This window comes from Sinocyclocheilus anshuiensis, unplaced genomic scaffold, assembly GCF_001515605.1.
Source record: "Sinocyclocheilus anshuiensis isolate Anshui unplaced genomic scaffold, SAMN03320099.WGS_v1.1 scaffold117, whole genome shotgun sequence".
NCBI lineage: Eukaryota > Metazoa > Chordata > Actinopteri > Cypriniformes > Cyprinidae > Sinocyclocheilus > Sinocyclocheilus anshuiensis.
In genome coordinates this window covers 1,108,642-1,120,496 of record NW_015536624.1, presented here as the reverse complement: position 1 = coordinate 1,120,496, position 11,855 = coordinate 1,108,642, and the positions used below count along the sequence as shown (strand labels likewise).

General features: G+C 35.0%; 1 protein-coding gene across 3 annotated transcripts in view; it reads left to right on the top strand.

Annotated features, from left to right (window-relative positions):
- Positions 1 to 11,855, top strand: part of LOC107704198 (rapamycin-insensitive companion of mTOR-like) — a 35,582-nt gene that overhangs the window by 2,014 nt on the left and 21,713 nt on the right. For all 3 annotated transcript variants that reach the window (XM_016507094.1, XM_016507086.1, XM_016507098.1), the window contains exons 4-21: positions 1,773 to 1,837; positions 1,992 to 2,123; positions 3,193 to 3,256; positions 3,356 to 3,482; positions 5,118 to 5,287; positions 5,557 to 5,624; positions 6,171 to 6,238; positions 6,333 to 6,415; positions 6,956 to 7,043; positions 7,190 to 7,280; positions 7,362 to 7,428; positions 7,528 to 7,608; positions 9,008 to 9,108; positions 9,223 to 9,388; positions 9,748 to 9,849; positions 10,872 to 10,918; positions 11,012 to 11,147; positions 11,231 to 11,430. In XM_016507094.1, coding sequence (XP_016362580.1) covers positions 1,773 to 1,837; positions 1,992 to 2,123; positions 3,193 to 3,256; positions 3,356 to 3,482; positions 5,118 to 5,287; positions 5,557 to 5,624; positions 6,171 to 6,238; positions 6,333 to 6,415; positions 6,956 to 7,043; positions 7,190 to 7,280; positions 7,362 to 7,428; positions 7,528 to 7,608; positions 9,008 to 9,108; positions 9,223 to 9,388; positions 9,748 to 9,849; positions 10,872 to 10,918; positions 11,012 to 11,147; positions 11,231 to 11,430 — 1,856 coding nt within the window. The remainder of the gene's footprint in view (positions 1 to 1,772; positions 1,838 to 1,991; positions 2,124 to 3,192; positions 3,257 to 3,355; positions 3,483 to 5,117; positions 5,288 to 5,556; positions 5,625 to 6,170; positions 6,239 to 6,332; positions 6,416 to 6,955; positions 7,044 to 7,189; positions 7,281 to 7,361; positions 7,429 to 7,527; positions 7,609 to 9,007; positions 9,109 to 9,222; positions 9,389 to 9,747; positions 9,850 to 10,871; positions 10,919 to 11,011; positions 11,148 to 11,230; positions 11,431 to 11,855) is intronic.

Sequence of the window (11,855 nt, the reverse complement as noted above, 5' to 3'; positions counted from 1 at the left end):
CTTTACTTAATGTCCTAATGATTTTTGGCATAAAAGAAAAATCAATAATTTTGACCCATACAATGTATTTTTGGCTATTGCTACAAATATACCCCAGCGACTTAAGACTGGTTTTGTGGTCCTGGGTCACATATAGCAAATCTCAGCTGCATGATTGCTGACATTGTTGCAAAATGTAATTATATTATCACCCAGCTCTAATCTGCTAAATGCAACTTTAAGTATATGTTAAGATATTATAAACATTAACATCATCATTTTCTGTAAAACTGCACTGAAACAATGTGTTTGGTGAAAAGTGCTATATAAATAAATTTGATTTGACTTGCCAAAGTGGGATAATTATTTTTAAATATTGCAATGTTTTTAAGGCCTGGTCCTGTGAGCAGATCTGTGAAATAGTAAACAGCACAGCAGCTGTGTGTGTGTGTGTGTGTTGTCGGGTTGTTTATCATAGTGGGCGCCTCCTCGCACTTTCAGTTTCTTTCTGAGCGAGTTTGTTTTGTGTGTGAGAGTTTCATCTCAGTGGGACTGAGGTTAAACTTAAGACTGTTAGTGCAGAAGTATGTGTGCAGGTTTTGTGTGTGTGTGTTTAAGTGGGATTTTCTCAGCTTTGGAGAATAATAACTCAAGTGGTGTGTGCGCATGAATTCTGTGTGTGGCCCTTTAAGGATGCTGAGATAGAGGAGATCTAATCCTCACTGAGGGTCACATGACCCCTTCTGACTGCCTGAGCTCTGACATCATCATAAACACATACATATGCATGCTCAGCCTGCCAAGGTCACTATGCTCCACAGTAACACACACACAAACATGTTTAGGAGACTAATTTTACACTGTAAGGTCAGCTTAGTGCAATAGTTGATGTGTTTGTCTCACTTTTTTATTTATGGGTTCAGTTCGTGCAGCTCATCGTTACCAGAAGATGTTTTGCAACTTTGTTCACTTTCGAAACAGCTTTGAGAGAATTTAAAGAATTAATTTGTTAACTTAATAATATATAATTATAAATGCATGTTTCCTGTCCTAGATGCTGATTGGTAAATACAACATTCCAGCAACAATTCAACCTTTGTTTACATGTTAGAAACTAGATGTTCTAGTTGGACGACGACACTTAATGTTAATGAAAAAAGTGTTTCTAGTATTTCTTTTCTGCTGTTATAGTATTTCTGTTTTAATTGTTTTAAAAAACTCAAAGGTTTGGGGTTGGTAAGATTTTTTTTAATGTGTCTGAAAGAAGTCTCTTTACTCACAAGGGCTGCATTTATTTGAGTAAAAACAGTAATGTTGTGAAACATTTTTGAAATTGAAAATAACTAATTTATTCCTGTGATGCAAAGCTGAATTGTCAGCATCATTACTCCAGTCTTCAGTGTCACATGATCCTTCAGAAATCAGTCTAATATGCTGATTTGATGCTCAAAAAACATTTTTTATCATTATTGATTTTTAAACAATTGTGCTGCTTAATATTTTTCTGGAAAGTTAAACTGTGATATATTTTTTTATGGATTCTTTGATTAATAGAAAGTTCAAAATAACATCCTTTATTTGAAATAGAAATCTTTTTTGTTCAATTGAATTCATCCTTGCTGAATAGAAGTATCAATTTCTTAAAATAAAATCTTTCTAGCCCTAAACTTTTGAACAGTAGTATATCCTGTGAGCATGATTATATATTCGTGCATTAACCATAAACAGTCTCATGAACTTCATGACTTGGTGCAAGAATATTTGTGATGAGTATCTCTCTCTTTCTCTCTCAGCTCCTGAACAGTGTAAGTCACTGTGAAGAGAAATTAGGATTTACATATGAGGAAATCATCATTTGGTAAGTAGAACTTTCTCTTACTGTGTTCCAAAACCTAGTGAGCTAGTTGCGGACTACATAAGGTAGGCAGCTGCCTTCTGAGACGTCATCACAAACATCATGGAGTCTCACAGATGACTGATTTGTGTGTATAATTCTCTCTCTATTGTTTTAGTCTGCGTGTGGTGTTGCTGAATGAGGTGAAGGAGGTTCGGGCTGCGGGTTTGAGAGCACTAAGGTATCTGATCCATGACAGCAGCGTCCTCCAGACACTTCTTCAGCTGCAGGTGGATTACCTGATCTCCAGGTGAGTTCACACACCTGTTTTGTGTCCTCAGTGTCTTCCGCTTCCATTAGGTTTAAAAGACACTTAATATTCAGGAATAATATCGATTTGACCACCCTTACTGACACTATCATATGAGAGCAAAACTGCAAATGAATTGAGCTGAATGAAGACACCGTTGTCTTCTGTAGAGCTGCTTTATAGCCAAATCAAATTAGTTTCATAATTGAGAAATTGTGACATCCACAGTCTTATTGAACTGACTTGATTCAACACTGAACTGACTTGAGCTGAATGAAGATGCTACTGGCTTCAGTAGAGCTGTTTATAGAAGAATTAAACTTGTTTCATTGCACTGAATAATGACACCATTGTTGAAAAAGAGTGTATGCGAATAATGGGAGATGGAAAGACATTTACTGATAAATTCCTCCATGCGCATCAAAATAGTCATGTGACTTTGCGTGATGGGACTGCATAACTTGACTAACTGTGTTCCCAAACAGCAGGCATCCACTTCCGAAAGCAATGATTGCGTTTATTTGTGTTTCGTCTGCTCGGTCTGAGGTGCAAGTCATTTATTATCTATGAACATTATTATATTTAGTGGCTTCTCTTACTTTTCTTAGTAATATTTAGTGCCAGTTTATCAGGAAGTGGCGTTTTTGTTCTCTTTAGACTCATAGGATGGAAACAATGCTTTATTTGCAAATGTTTTATGCAATATTCCAATCTGTGCATTAGTTAAACTCACAACTTTGGATGGAAACATTGCTATTGATTCTGTTATTTTCCTGTTTATTACTAGAAAGCTGCACTGTTAAAGAGCTCTATATAAATAAAAGTGACTTAAGTTCACAAAACAAAGTGATAATGTAGATATACTACTGTCTTTTGTCATATTTCATCATATTTTCAAATATGTGAAATAATTTGCTTGTCTTCAGTGTAAAATTACAATGTGAAAATATTGCCATTGGTAAACATTGAGGTACTCTGCTGGGTGAAGTTGATTTTCAGCCTTAGTGCCTTGGTCAGAAAGCCTCAGATGGGAAGTTTGAATGTCTTGCATGTGTTGATTTGTGTTCAGGTGTGTTGACATTCAGCAGAGCAATGAGGTGGAGAGAACTCAAGCCCTCAGGCTGGTCAGAAAGGTACAACCTCTAACAGCACTCTTGCACTCAGTATAACCTGTGGATGTTATTTGTGTTGTTGGGTGAATTTCATCTCAATCTGTTGTTTTCCCTGTTCAGATGATAACAGTGAACGCACAGCTCTTTCCCAGCTCTTTGACAAACTCTCTGATCACGGTGGGGAACGACGGGCTACAGGAGCGAGATCGCATGGTTCGAGCCTGCATCGCCATCATTTGTGAACTTGGTGAGTTAGTAGTGGCACATCTGTTAAGACAAGCATCACTATTATTATTGCTCACACTTAAGGTTAGTTTTAAATGTTGGCATGTATCATGCCTCAAATTAGGCTTGCCGCGAGAGACGGTGCTGACGGTGATGTTAAGCCGCAACACCGGTTACATCACTTGCCCACCGCGTCACCGATCCCCACTGTCGTTTTGATTTTTTATAGTAATAAAAATAATTTAGTTCAGTAAAATAACAGACACTACAATTAAAAACTGAACGCGGCTACTCAATGCAGTTGAACGACAGTTGCAGGACAGATCAGATTTAATTTCTCCAGTGAGGAGAGTGAGTCGAGCTGACTGACAAGAAGAGTGGGGTGAGACACACAAGACGATCGCGGATGATTTAGTTTTGAAACGAAATGCAAAAGCGCCTGTTTGGCAATATTTTGGATTTTGAAAAGCCTGTTGACTTTTGTCGTTTATCTAAGGTGATTTTGGAAGTTTTTTTTAAACATTTGTTTCTTATTTAATTGGTTCCACATTGTTTGCTGATTTTTACTTTATTTAAACTTTGTGTCATTTATTTATTTTATTTGACATCAAGGTGTATTCCGTGCCTCCAAGCTTTCTTACTCGTTTTGCTGATAAACGTTCTACGTTTCTTATTTATTTGGTTATATATTATACATGTTTACTTGTTTCCAGTTTTGTACATTTAAACTTTATGTAAGTTATTTGTTATTTTATATTAGGCATAGCCTGCCCTATAGCATGGTGTATTTTTATTTGTTTTGTTAATAAAAGTTCTATGTTTTATATATATACGCTAAAGTGAGTTTGACATTGTATTTTGTTGTTGCATTCAAGCAATTGATGCCGAACTGCCGCTAATTCGAAAGTAAAATGCGCACGGCGCTTTTAAGCTATTTAAAAGCGAAGGAAAAGAGGGAAAATTCAAACGAACTAAAAACAAGCAATTGCTTTACTCAGAATTGCCACTATTTGAAAGTGAAAGTAAAATGCGCACGCCGCTTTTACAAGCTATTTAAAAGTGAGGAAAAGAGGGAACGCCCCCGCCCCCGCGGTGATACCGGTATTACCGGTGTTGTCACACGTCGATTAACCGGTGGGAAAATTTCCCACAACCCTACCTCAAATCATACTGCTCGTTGAGGTGATGTATGCAAATGCTTACCTTAGTGAACGAACAGGTGAAAAATATTTTATGGATTACAGATTCTCAATTCTATTACAGATTGATATAGGAGTGATATATATTCTAGGCAATGTTTTGTCAAATTTTTGAATTTTATATTCTGTGTTTTATGGTTTAGTACAAACTAATGTTTGAATTGCTAGAATTTCTTGAAGTTAAAATAAATCTGTGCAAATGACAATATCTCTTGTCAAATGCTCTGTGGATGAGGTTTTTCTGGGCACACAAAGAACATGCAAACTTTTTATTGTATCTGAGTGTGGGCTAAATATCGGACATTACTCAAAGGTTCATTATCAAAATACTCGATTTATTTTGTCAATAAATATCAATTTTGATTTATTATTGAATGTTTTATACTATATGGGATTTTGGCATATATATTTAAATTGTATATATTTGTTTGATATGGTTGTGTTTTCTTGTAATCCAGCACTGAAGAACCCCGAGATTGTGGCACAGCGGGGAGGTTTGAGCACCATCCTGAAGAACGTCATCGACTGTCAGCTGAGCCGCATCAACGAGGCCCTGATCACCACCATACTGCACCTGCTCAATCACCCGCACACACGCCAGTACATGCGCGCTGATGTTGAACTGGAGGTATGCGTGCATGCGGCAAAACAGTGGGTTGTGCATATGTTCATTGTGGTGCAGGTTTAATCTGGCTTGCATCATTCCCCATTATAAAATGAAAATGTACTTAAATAAAAATTGTCTTACAGTAGTAAGTGAAAGTGAAAATCACGTGATGTGGCCAAATATGGTAACCCATAATTGGAATTTGTGCTATGCATTTAACACATCCAAGTGCACACACAGCAGTGAGTAAAATATATGTTATTTTATTGTTTCCTTTTTTTTTTTTTCAGCAAATCCTTGCACCTTACACAGACTTTCACTACAGACACAGCCCTGACACAGCAGAGGCACAAATCAAGTGAGTTGCGTATTTATATTTTGGTTTTTATATATAAATATATATACTAGTTCTGTCAAACGATTAACCGTGATTAATCGCATCCAAAATAAAAGTTTTTGTTTACATAATATATGTGTGTGTGCTGTGTATATTTATTATGTTTATATAAATACAAACACTTGCATGTGTATATATTTAAGAAAAATATGTTATGTTTATATATTAAATATTTATATATAATATAATAATATAAATATATAAATGTATATACATGTAAATATTTTCAAAATATATACTGAATGTGTGTGTATTTATATATACATAATAAATAAACTCAGTAGACATAAATATATTATGTAAACAAAAACTTTTATTTTGGATGCGATTAATCGCGATTAGTCGTTTGACAGCACTAATATATAAACACACAGAGACACACACACATATATATATATACATGCTTTTGTGCATGTTTCTGTGCCATTACCTCATTTACCTGTAATGCATTATAATCATGTGCATTTCGGACAGTAACTTTTTTTTATGAATCTTTGTGCTCCATAGGGAAGACAGAGAAGCTCGTTTTTTAGCCAGTAAAATGGCCATCATTGCAGCCTTCCGCTCGTGGTCAGGTATAAAATCTACTGCATCTTCATCTAAAGAGTAGAAAAGGGAAACGCTCTCCACTTCTGCTCTTCATCCCTCTATTCTGCTGTTCTCCTATAGGTATTATCAACCTGTGTAAATCAGGGAACTCAGGGGTCCAGTCTTTGATAGGCCTGCTCTGTATACCAAACATGGAAGTCAGGGTGAGTTTTAAATACTTTTTAAAAATTTTTTTATTGAGACTAACATATGACATGTTTGTCGCTAAAACATTATATATTTGAATATTAAGCAGTTTTCAACATTGATAATAATAAGAAATGTTTATTGAGCATCAAATCAACATATTAGAATGATTATGTGACACTGAAGACTGGAGTAATAATGCTGAAAACTCAGCTTTGCTTTACAGAAATAAATTACATTTTAAAATATATTCTAATAAAAAAAGTTATTTTAAATGGTAATAATATTTCACAATATTACTGTTTTTACTGTATTTTTGCTCAAATAAATGCAGCCTTGGTGAGCAGAAGAGACTTGTTATACAACTAAATGAACAAAAACATTTTTTTAATCATATGTGGGCATAAACCACAGTATTTAACTACATATATTTGAACTAAAACATTATAAAGTTATTTGAGTGATGAATTGAAAGTGTTGAAGCATTGTTTGCCACTGATTCACTGAAATAAATCTGTTTCAAAGCTGGATGTTTCCATTTATTTTTGCATCTGCAGAAAGCCTTATTAGAAGTCATGTACGAGATCTTCAGGTTGCCTGTTCCTATAGTGACAGGAGATTTTGAGGAAGCCCTGCACAGCGTGGGTAAGAAGCACCTCGATTCCTAAACACATTTCATCTGATCAGAAACACCTCACTGACTGCTGTAGAGGAGCATCTGTAAACTCTGATTTGCATGTTGCTCTTTCTGTCTGGGATGTGCGTTTCGTGCTGATGTTTGTGCCGTTCAGACCCCAGCAAGTTTCAGGACGGCTGGAGACTATCTGATGGGTTTGTAGCTGCAGAAGCCAAAGTTGTATTGCCTCACCGAGCACGATCCAGGTGAGACACGGTGCCTGGCTGCAGTACTGGAATATTCTGGGTTAAACGTTGCATTCATGTTCTTGTGTTGTCCATTACCAGACCAGACCTCATGGACAACTACCTGGCACTACTGCTGTCTGCCTTTATCAACAGTGGACTACTGGAGGTATATAATCACATGATCACTTGATGCATGCTTGATTTCCTTTACCTTTAATGGAAGGGGTCTATGATGTTTTTATTGCTAATGTTTTTGGTTGCTCAGGGTCTGGTGGAGGTGGTGACCAGCAGTGATGGACAGATATCAGTGAGAGCCACCATACTGCTCGGAGAACTTCTGCACATGGTATTACATTACTTCAGATCTGTAAACAGGGCTCATTACCTTTTTACACTTCATAAATATTTATTATGGGGCCATGAACTTGAATTATGTAATATTTCTTATTTGACAGCTTAGTGTGTTTTTATAAAACCGTGCACAGATGTTACTTTCATTTAAAGCTTTTAGAAAACTCTACAACAATCAGATTTACAACTTTCTTTTTACTGCAATTTATGTAATTTATTTTCCTTATGCCTGCAGTGTCGTTAACTAAAACTAAACTGAAAAAATATTAAAAATTGCTTTTAGTACTTGACAAAGTTGAAAAATAGAAATGTTAATGTATATTTTAAATAAAAAATTTACAGAAGTTACAAAAGCTAAAGAACTAAATTGGCTAAAACTGATATAAAATAAAGCTAAATTGAAATAAAAAAAAAACAAATTTAATCAAGGTTAATACAGTTTACAAAAGCACATAACAGAATTACTAAAACTAAAATAAAAACTAAACTAAACTAAAAATAGAAAAGCTAATGAAAAATTAGTAAAGAATGCTATCCTAAAAATGTTTTTAATAAAATAATAAAATAACAGTTTATGGGGAAAAAAACTTTCTTAGAAAAAAACTACATCATAAATAAGAAGATAAATAAATATAAATTGTAAATAAATCTAGACACATTGAGATATTGAGAATTTGGGGGGCAGAATGTGCTTATTTGTTATGATATGTGCTTATTTGTGCTTATTATTGCAACAATGCAAAAATCTTTAATGATCCTAAAAACTTTTTTAGATAAACATTTAATCAAAATTAAAATGGAAAACAAAAGTTGTCAGGTGATGCACCATAGTCACTGATCTGTTAATTAGTAAACCAAATTCTAGACGTGCATTTGGACTGCTGTTTAATTTTCCCTTTTAGCCTTTATTTTTGGACCTAAAATGTGACCCAGGAGCACAAAAGCAGTCTTAAGTCGCTGGGGTATATTTGTAGCAATAGCCAAAAATACATTGTATGGGTCAAAATTATCGATTTTTCTTTTATGCCAAAAATCATTAGGATATTAAGTAAATATCATGTTCCATGAAGATATTTTGTAAATTTCCTACCGTAAATATATCAAAACCTAAATTTTGATTAGTAATATGCACTGCTAAGAACTTCATTTTGACAACTTTAAAGGCGATTTTCTCAGTATTTTGATTTTTTTGCACCCTCAGATTCTAGATTTTCAAATAGTTGTATCTCGGCGAAATATTGTCCTATCCTAACAGAGCATACATCAAGCTTATTTATTCAGCTTTCAGATGATGTATAAATCTCAATTTAAAAACATTTACCCTTATGACTGGTTTTGTTGTCCAGGGTCACAAATGTCACTTTTGTTCACATAATGGTTCTTATCTCTTCCAGGCCAATACGATTCTTCCTCACTCTCACAGTCATCATCTGCACTGTCTGCCCACGCTAATCAACATGGCTGCTTCCTTTGACATTTCTCAGGAGAAACGGCTGTGAGTGCAACAATGTGAACACACACACACAAACAATAGTCTGAAAGCATGTGTCAAACAATGTTTTCCACAATCAGGCAATTAATTTTTGCCTTTAAATCTTGTGTTTTCCAGGCGTGCCAGTGCAGCCGTGAACCACCTCAAGCGTTTTCACGAAAAGAAACGTTGTGGCACCAAACCTTACAGTCTTTACCTGGATCACATCCTGCGCAGGACGTCCAACTCCACTCACAAGAGAGAGCAGCACCAGCGTCTACAGAAGGACATCTATATTATGAAGGTACACGCGCTATATCATAGTGTGCCTGAGGTGAACCTCAAAACACCCGTCAAGTACATGTCTGAATCATTTCACCCCAAAATCAGAGATAAGAAATTAGATTTTGCTTTAAGAAAATGTAGCCTAATTTAGGACCATTAAGAGTTTTTGAGTTGTCACATTTCCTCCACTCAACTCTGATTACTGTAATGTAAGAAAATAAGATATTTAAATTGTAAAGTACTTACACATCATTATTGCATTTGTTGTACTACCTTGGATTTATACTGATTTTGGGATGTGATATGTTTGTCAAATTCACCCGTTGTTTGTATAATATGTGACGCGGCAGAAGTTTCTGAGTTGTTTGTGTGGTGTAGGACACTGAAGAGGCGCTGATGATGAACTTGAGGGACAGTCAGATCCTCAATCACAAACAGAACCTGAACTGGAACTGGATTCTGATCATCACTATATTGAAGGTAAACGAGGAGCAGGCCCAACTCACTCTTCCTGCCATGTTTGGATAGAATACTAGCATAATGCTTACTACATACTGTACAATATTCTGTCTACTATTTTTCAAAAGTAGACAGAATATTGTACATACTGTACAATATTCTGTCTACTTTTGAAAAATAGTATGTGAAACAGCAATAATAAATAAATCATAATTTCTTAGAGGAGATTGCTAAATTGTCGTGACTTGAAGTTACTATATTGCATGTTTAATTCAGGAAATTGCATTCAATTAGCACTTTGGGTTTGAGAAAAGCACAATATAATAAAATGCATTATTATTATTCCTGTAATAAAACACATTTAGCATTTTAACTAATCTTTTTAGCAATCAAATCAAATAGTGAGTCAAGAATGTGATCTGTGTATTCCATGCATACAGAAAATTCACATACTGTGCAAAAGAGACATAATGCATACAGTATTTCATAATTGCACATATTATGGTATAGTGCTGTTACAAACGGAGCAATAGAGTGACCCCTGACACTTTTAAAAGTCTGAATGTCAGTGCATTAAATAAAATATCAAACCAAGTGGCATTTATTTAAAGAAAGAAAGGTAACATGAGCACAATTTTAAGCAAAAACATTTAAACAAAATAGTTAAGTCAGTAAGATTTTTTTGTTTGTTTTTTTAAAGTAATTCATACTTTTATTCAGCAAAGACATTTAACTGATTAAAAGTGATAGTAATTTATAAGGTTACTGTTTCAAATAAATGCTGTTTGTTTGAACTCGCTGTTTATCGAAGTATCCTGAAAGAAAATGTATCAGGATTTCCACAAAAATATTAAGCAGCCCAACTGTTCTCAGCATTGAAAATAAGAAATGTTTCTTGAGCAGCAAATCAGCATTTTAGAATGATTTCTGAAGGATCATGTGACACTGAAGACAGCTGAAAAATAAATGCAGCCTTGGTGAGCATAAGAGACGTCTTAAAGGAGCATAAAAAAAACTTACTGTGTTGTTTTTTTCCTTTCTAGTGGCCAAATGTGAACCTCAGAAACAACAAGGACGAGCAGATGCACAAGTAAGACCAGTGTGTGGTGTCCTATCATGTGCTACATTTTCTTGAAGCACTAACCACAAACTATATCTCTACTGTATGTTTGTTTGTATGTAGGTTTGTAAGGAGGTTGCTGTATTTCTATAAGCCCAGCAGTAAGCTGTACTCGGCTCTGGAGCTGGATCACGCCAAAGCCAGACAGCTGACGGTAGCGGGCTGCCAGTTTAACCAGTTCCTCTTGGATTCGGAGGACGTGAGAAATGAAGACCTTTGTTAAAATACTCCATAAGAGACACAGCAGCAGTTAACTTGGTTTATGTTCTTCCATTTTTGTAGGACGGTCAGGCGTATTTAGAGGAGCTTGTGAAGGATACCGTCCAGTGGCTCACATCCTCTTCTGGGCTTAAATCTGAACGCAGTCTCCATAGCAACGGCCTCCTCAGCACCCTCAGTCAGCACTACTTCCTGTTTCTGGGTACTCTGTCTGCAAAGCCAGCTGGAGTCAAAATGCTGGAGAAATGTGGTGTTTTCCAGTGGTGAGAGCACACTATTTATATAAACTTTATTATTTTGGCTATATGAGAAAGTACTGATAACAACACATTCGTAATAAATCTACCACAATACCATGTTTAGGGCCCTATGAAATCCGTTTTATTTTTTTCCAAATTCCGTTTTTTTTCCTTTTTAATTTTTCTGGATTCTGTTTTTTCCCATTTAAATTGTTTCTAGACTGTATTAATGGTTAAATTAAAAATGTGAATCAAAAAGCATGTCTAATTAATTGAAATCATGAAACGTACACAATTTAACAGCAATTTATTACAAGTAAATTTAATTTTTAAGGCCTTATGAAATACATTTGATTACTTTTTTTCAAATTCAGTTTTAATTTTACCAAATTCTGTGAATCTTTTTTTCCATGAATTTTCCATTTTAATGATTTCATATATATATATAT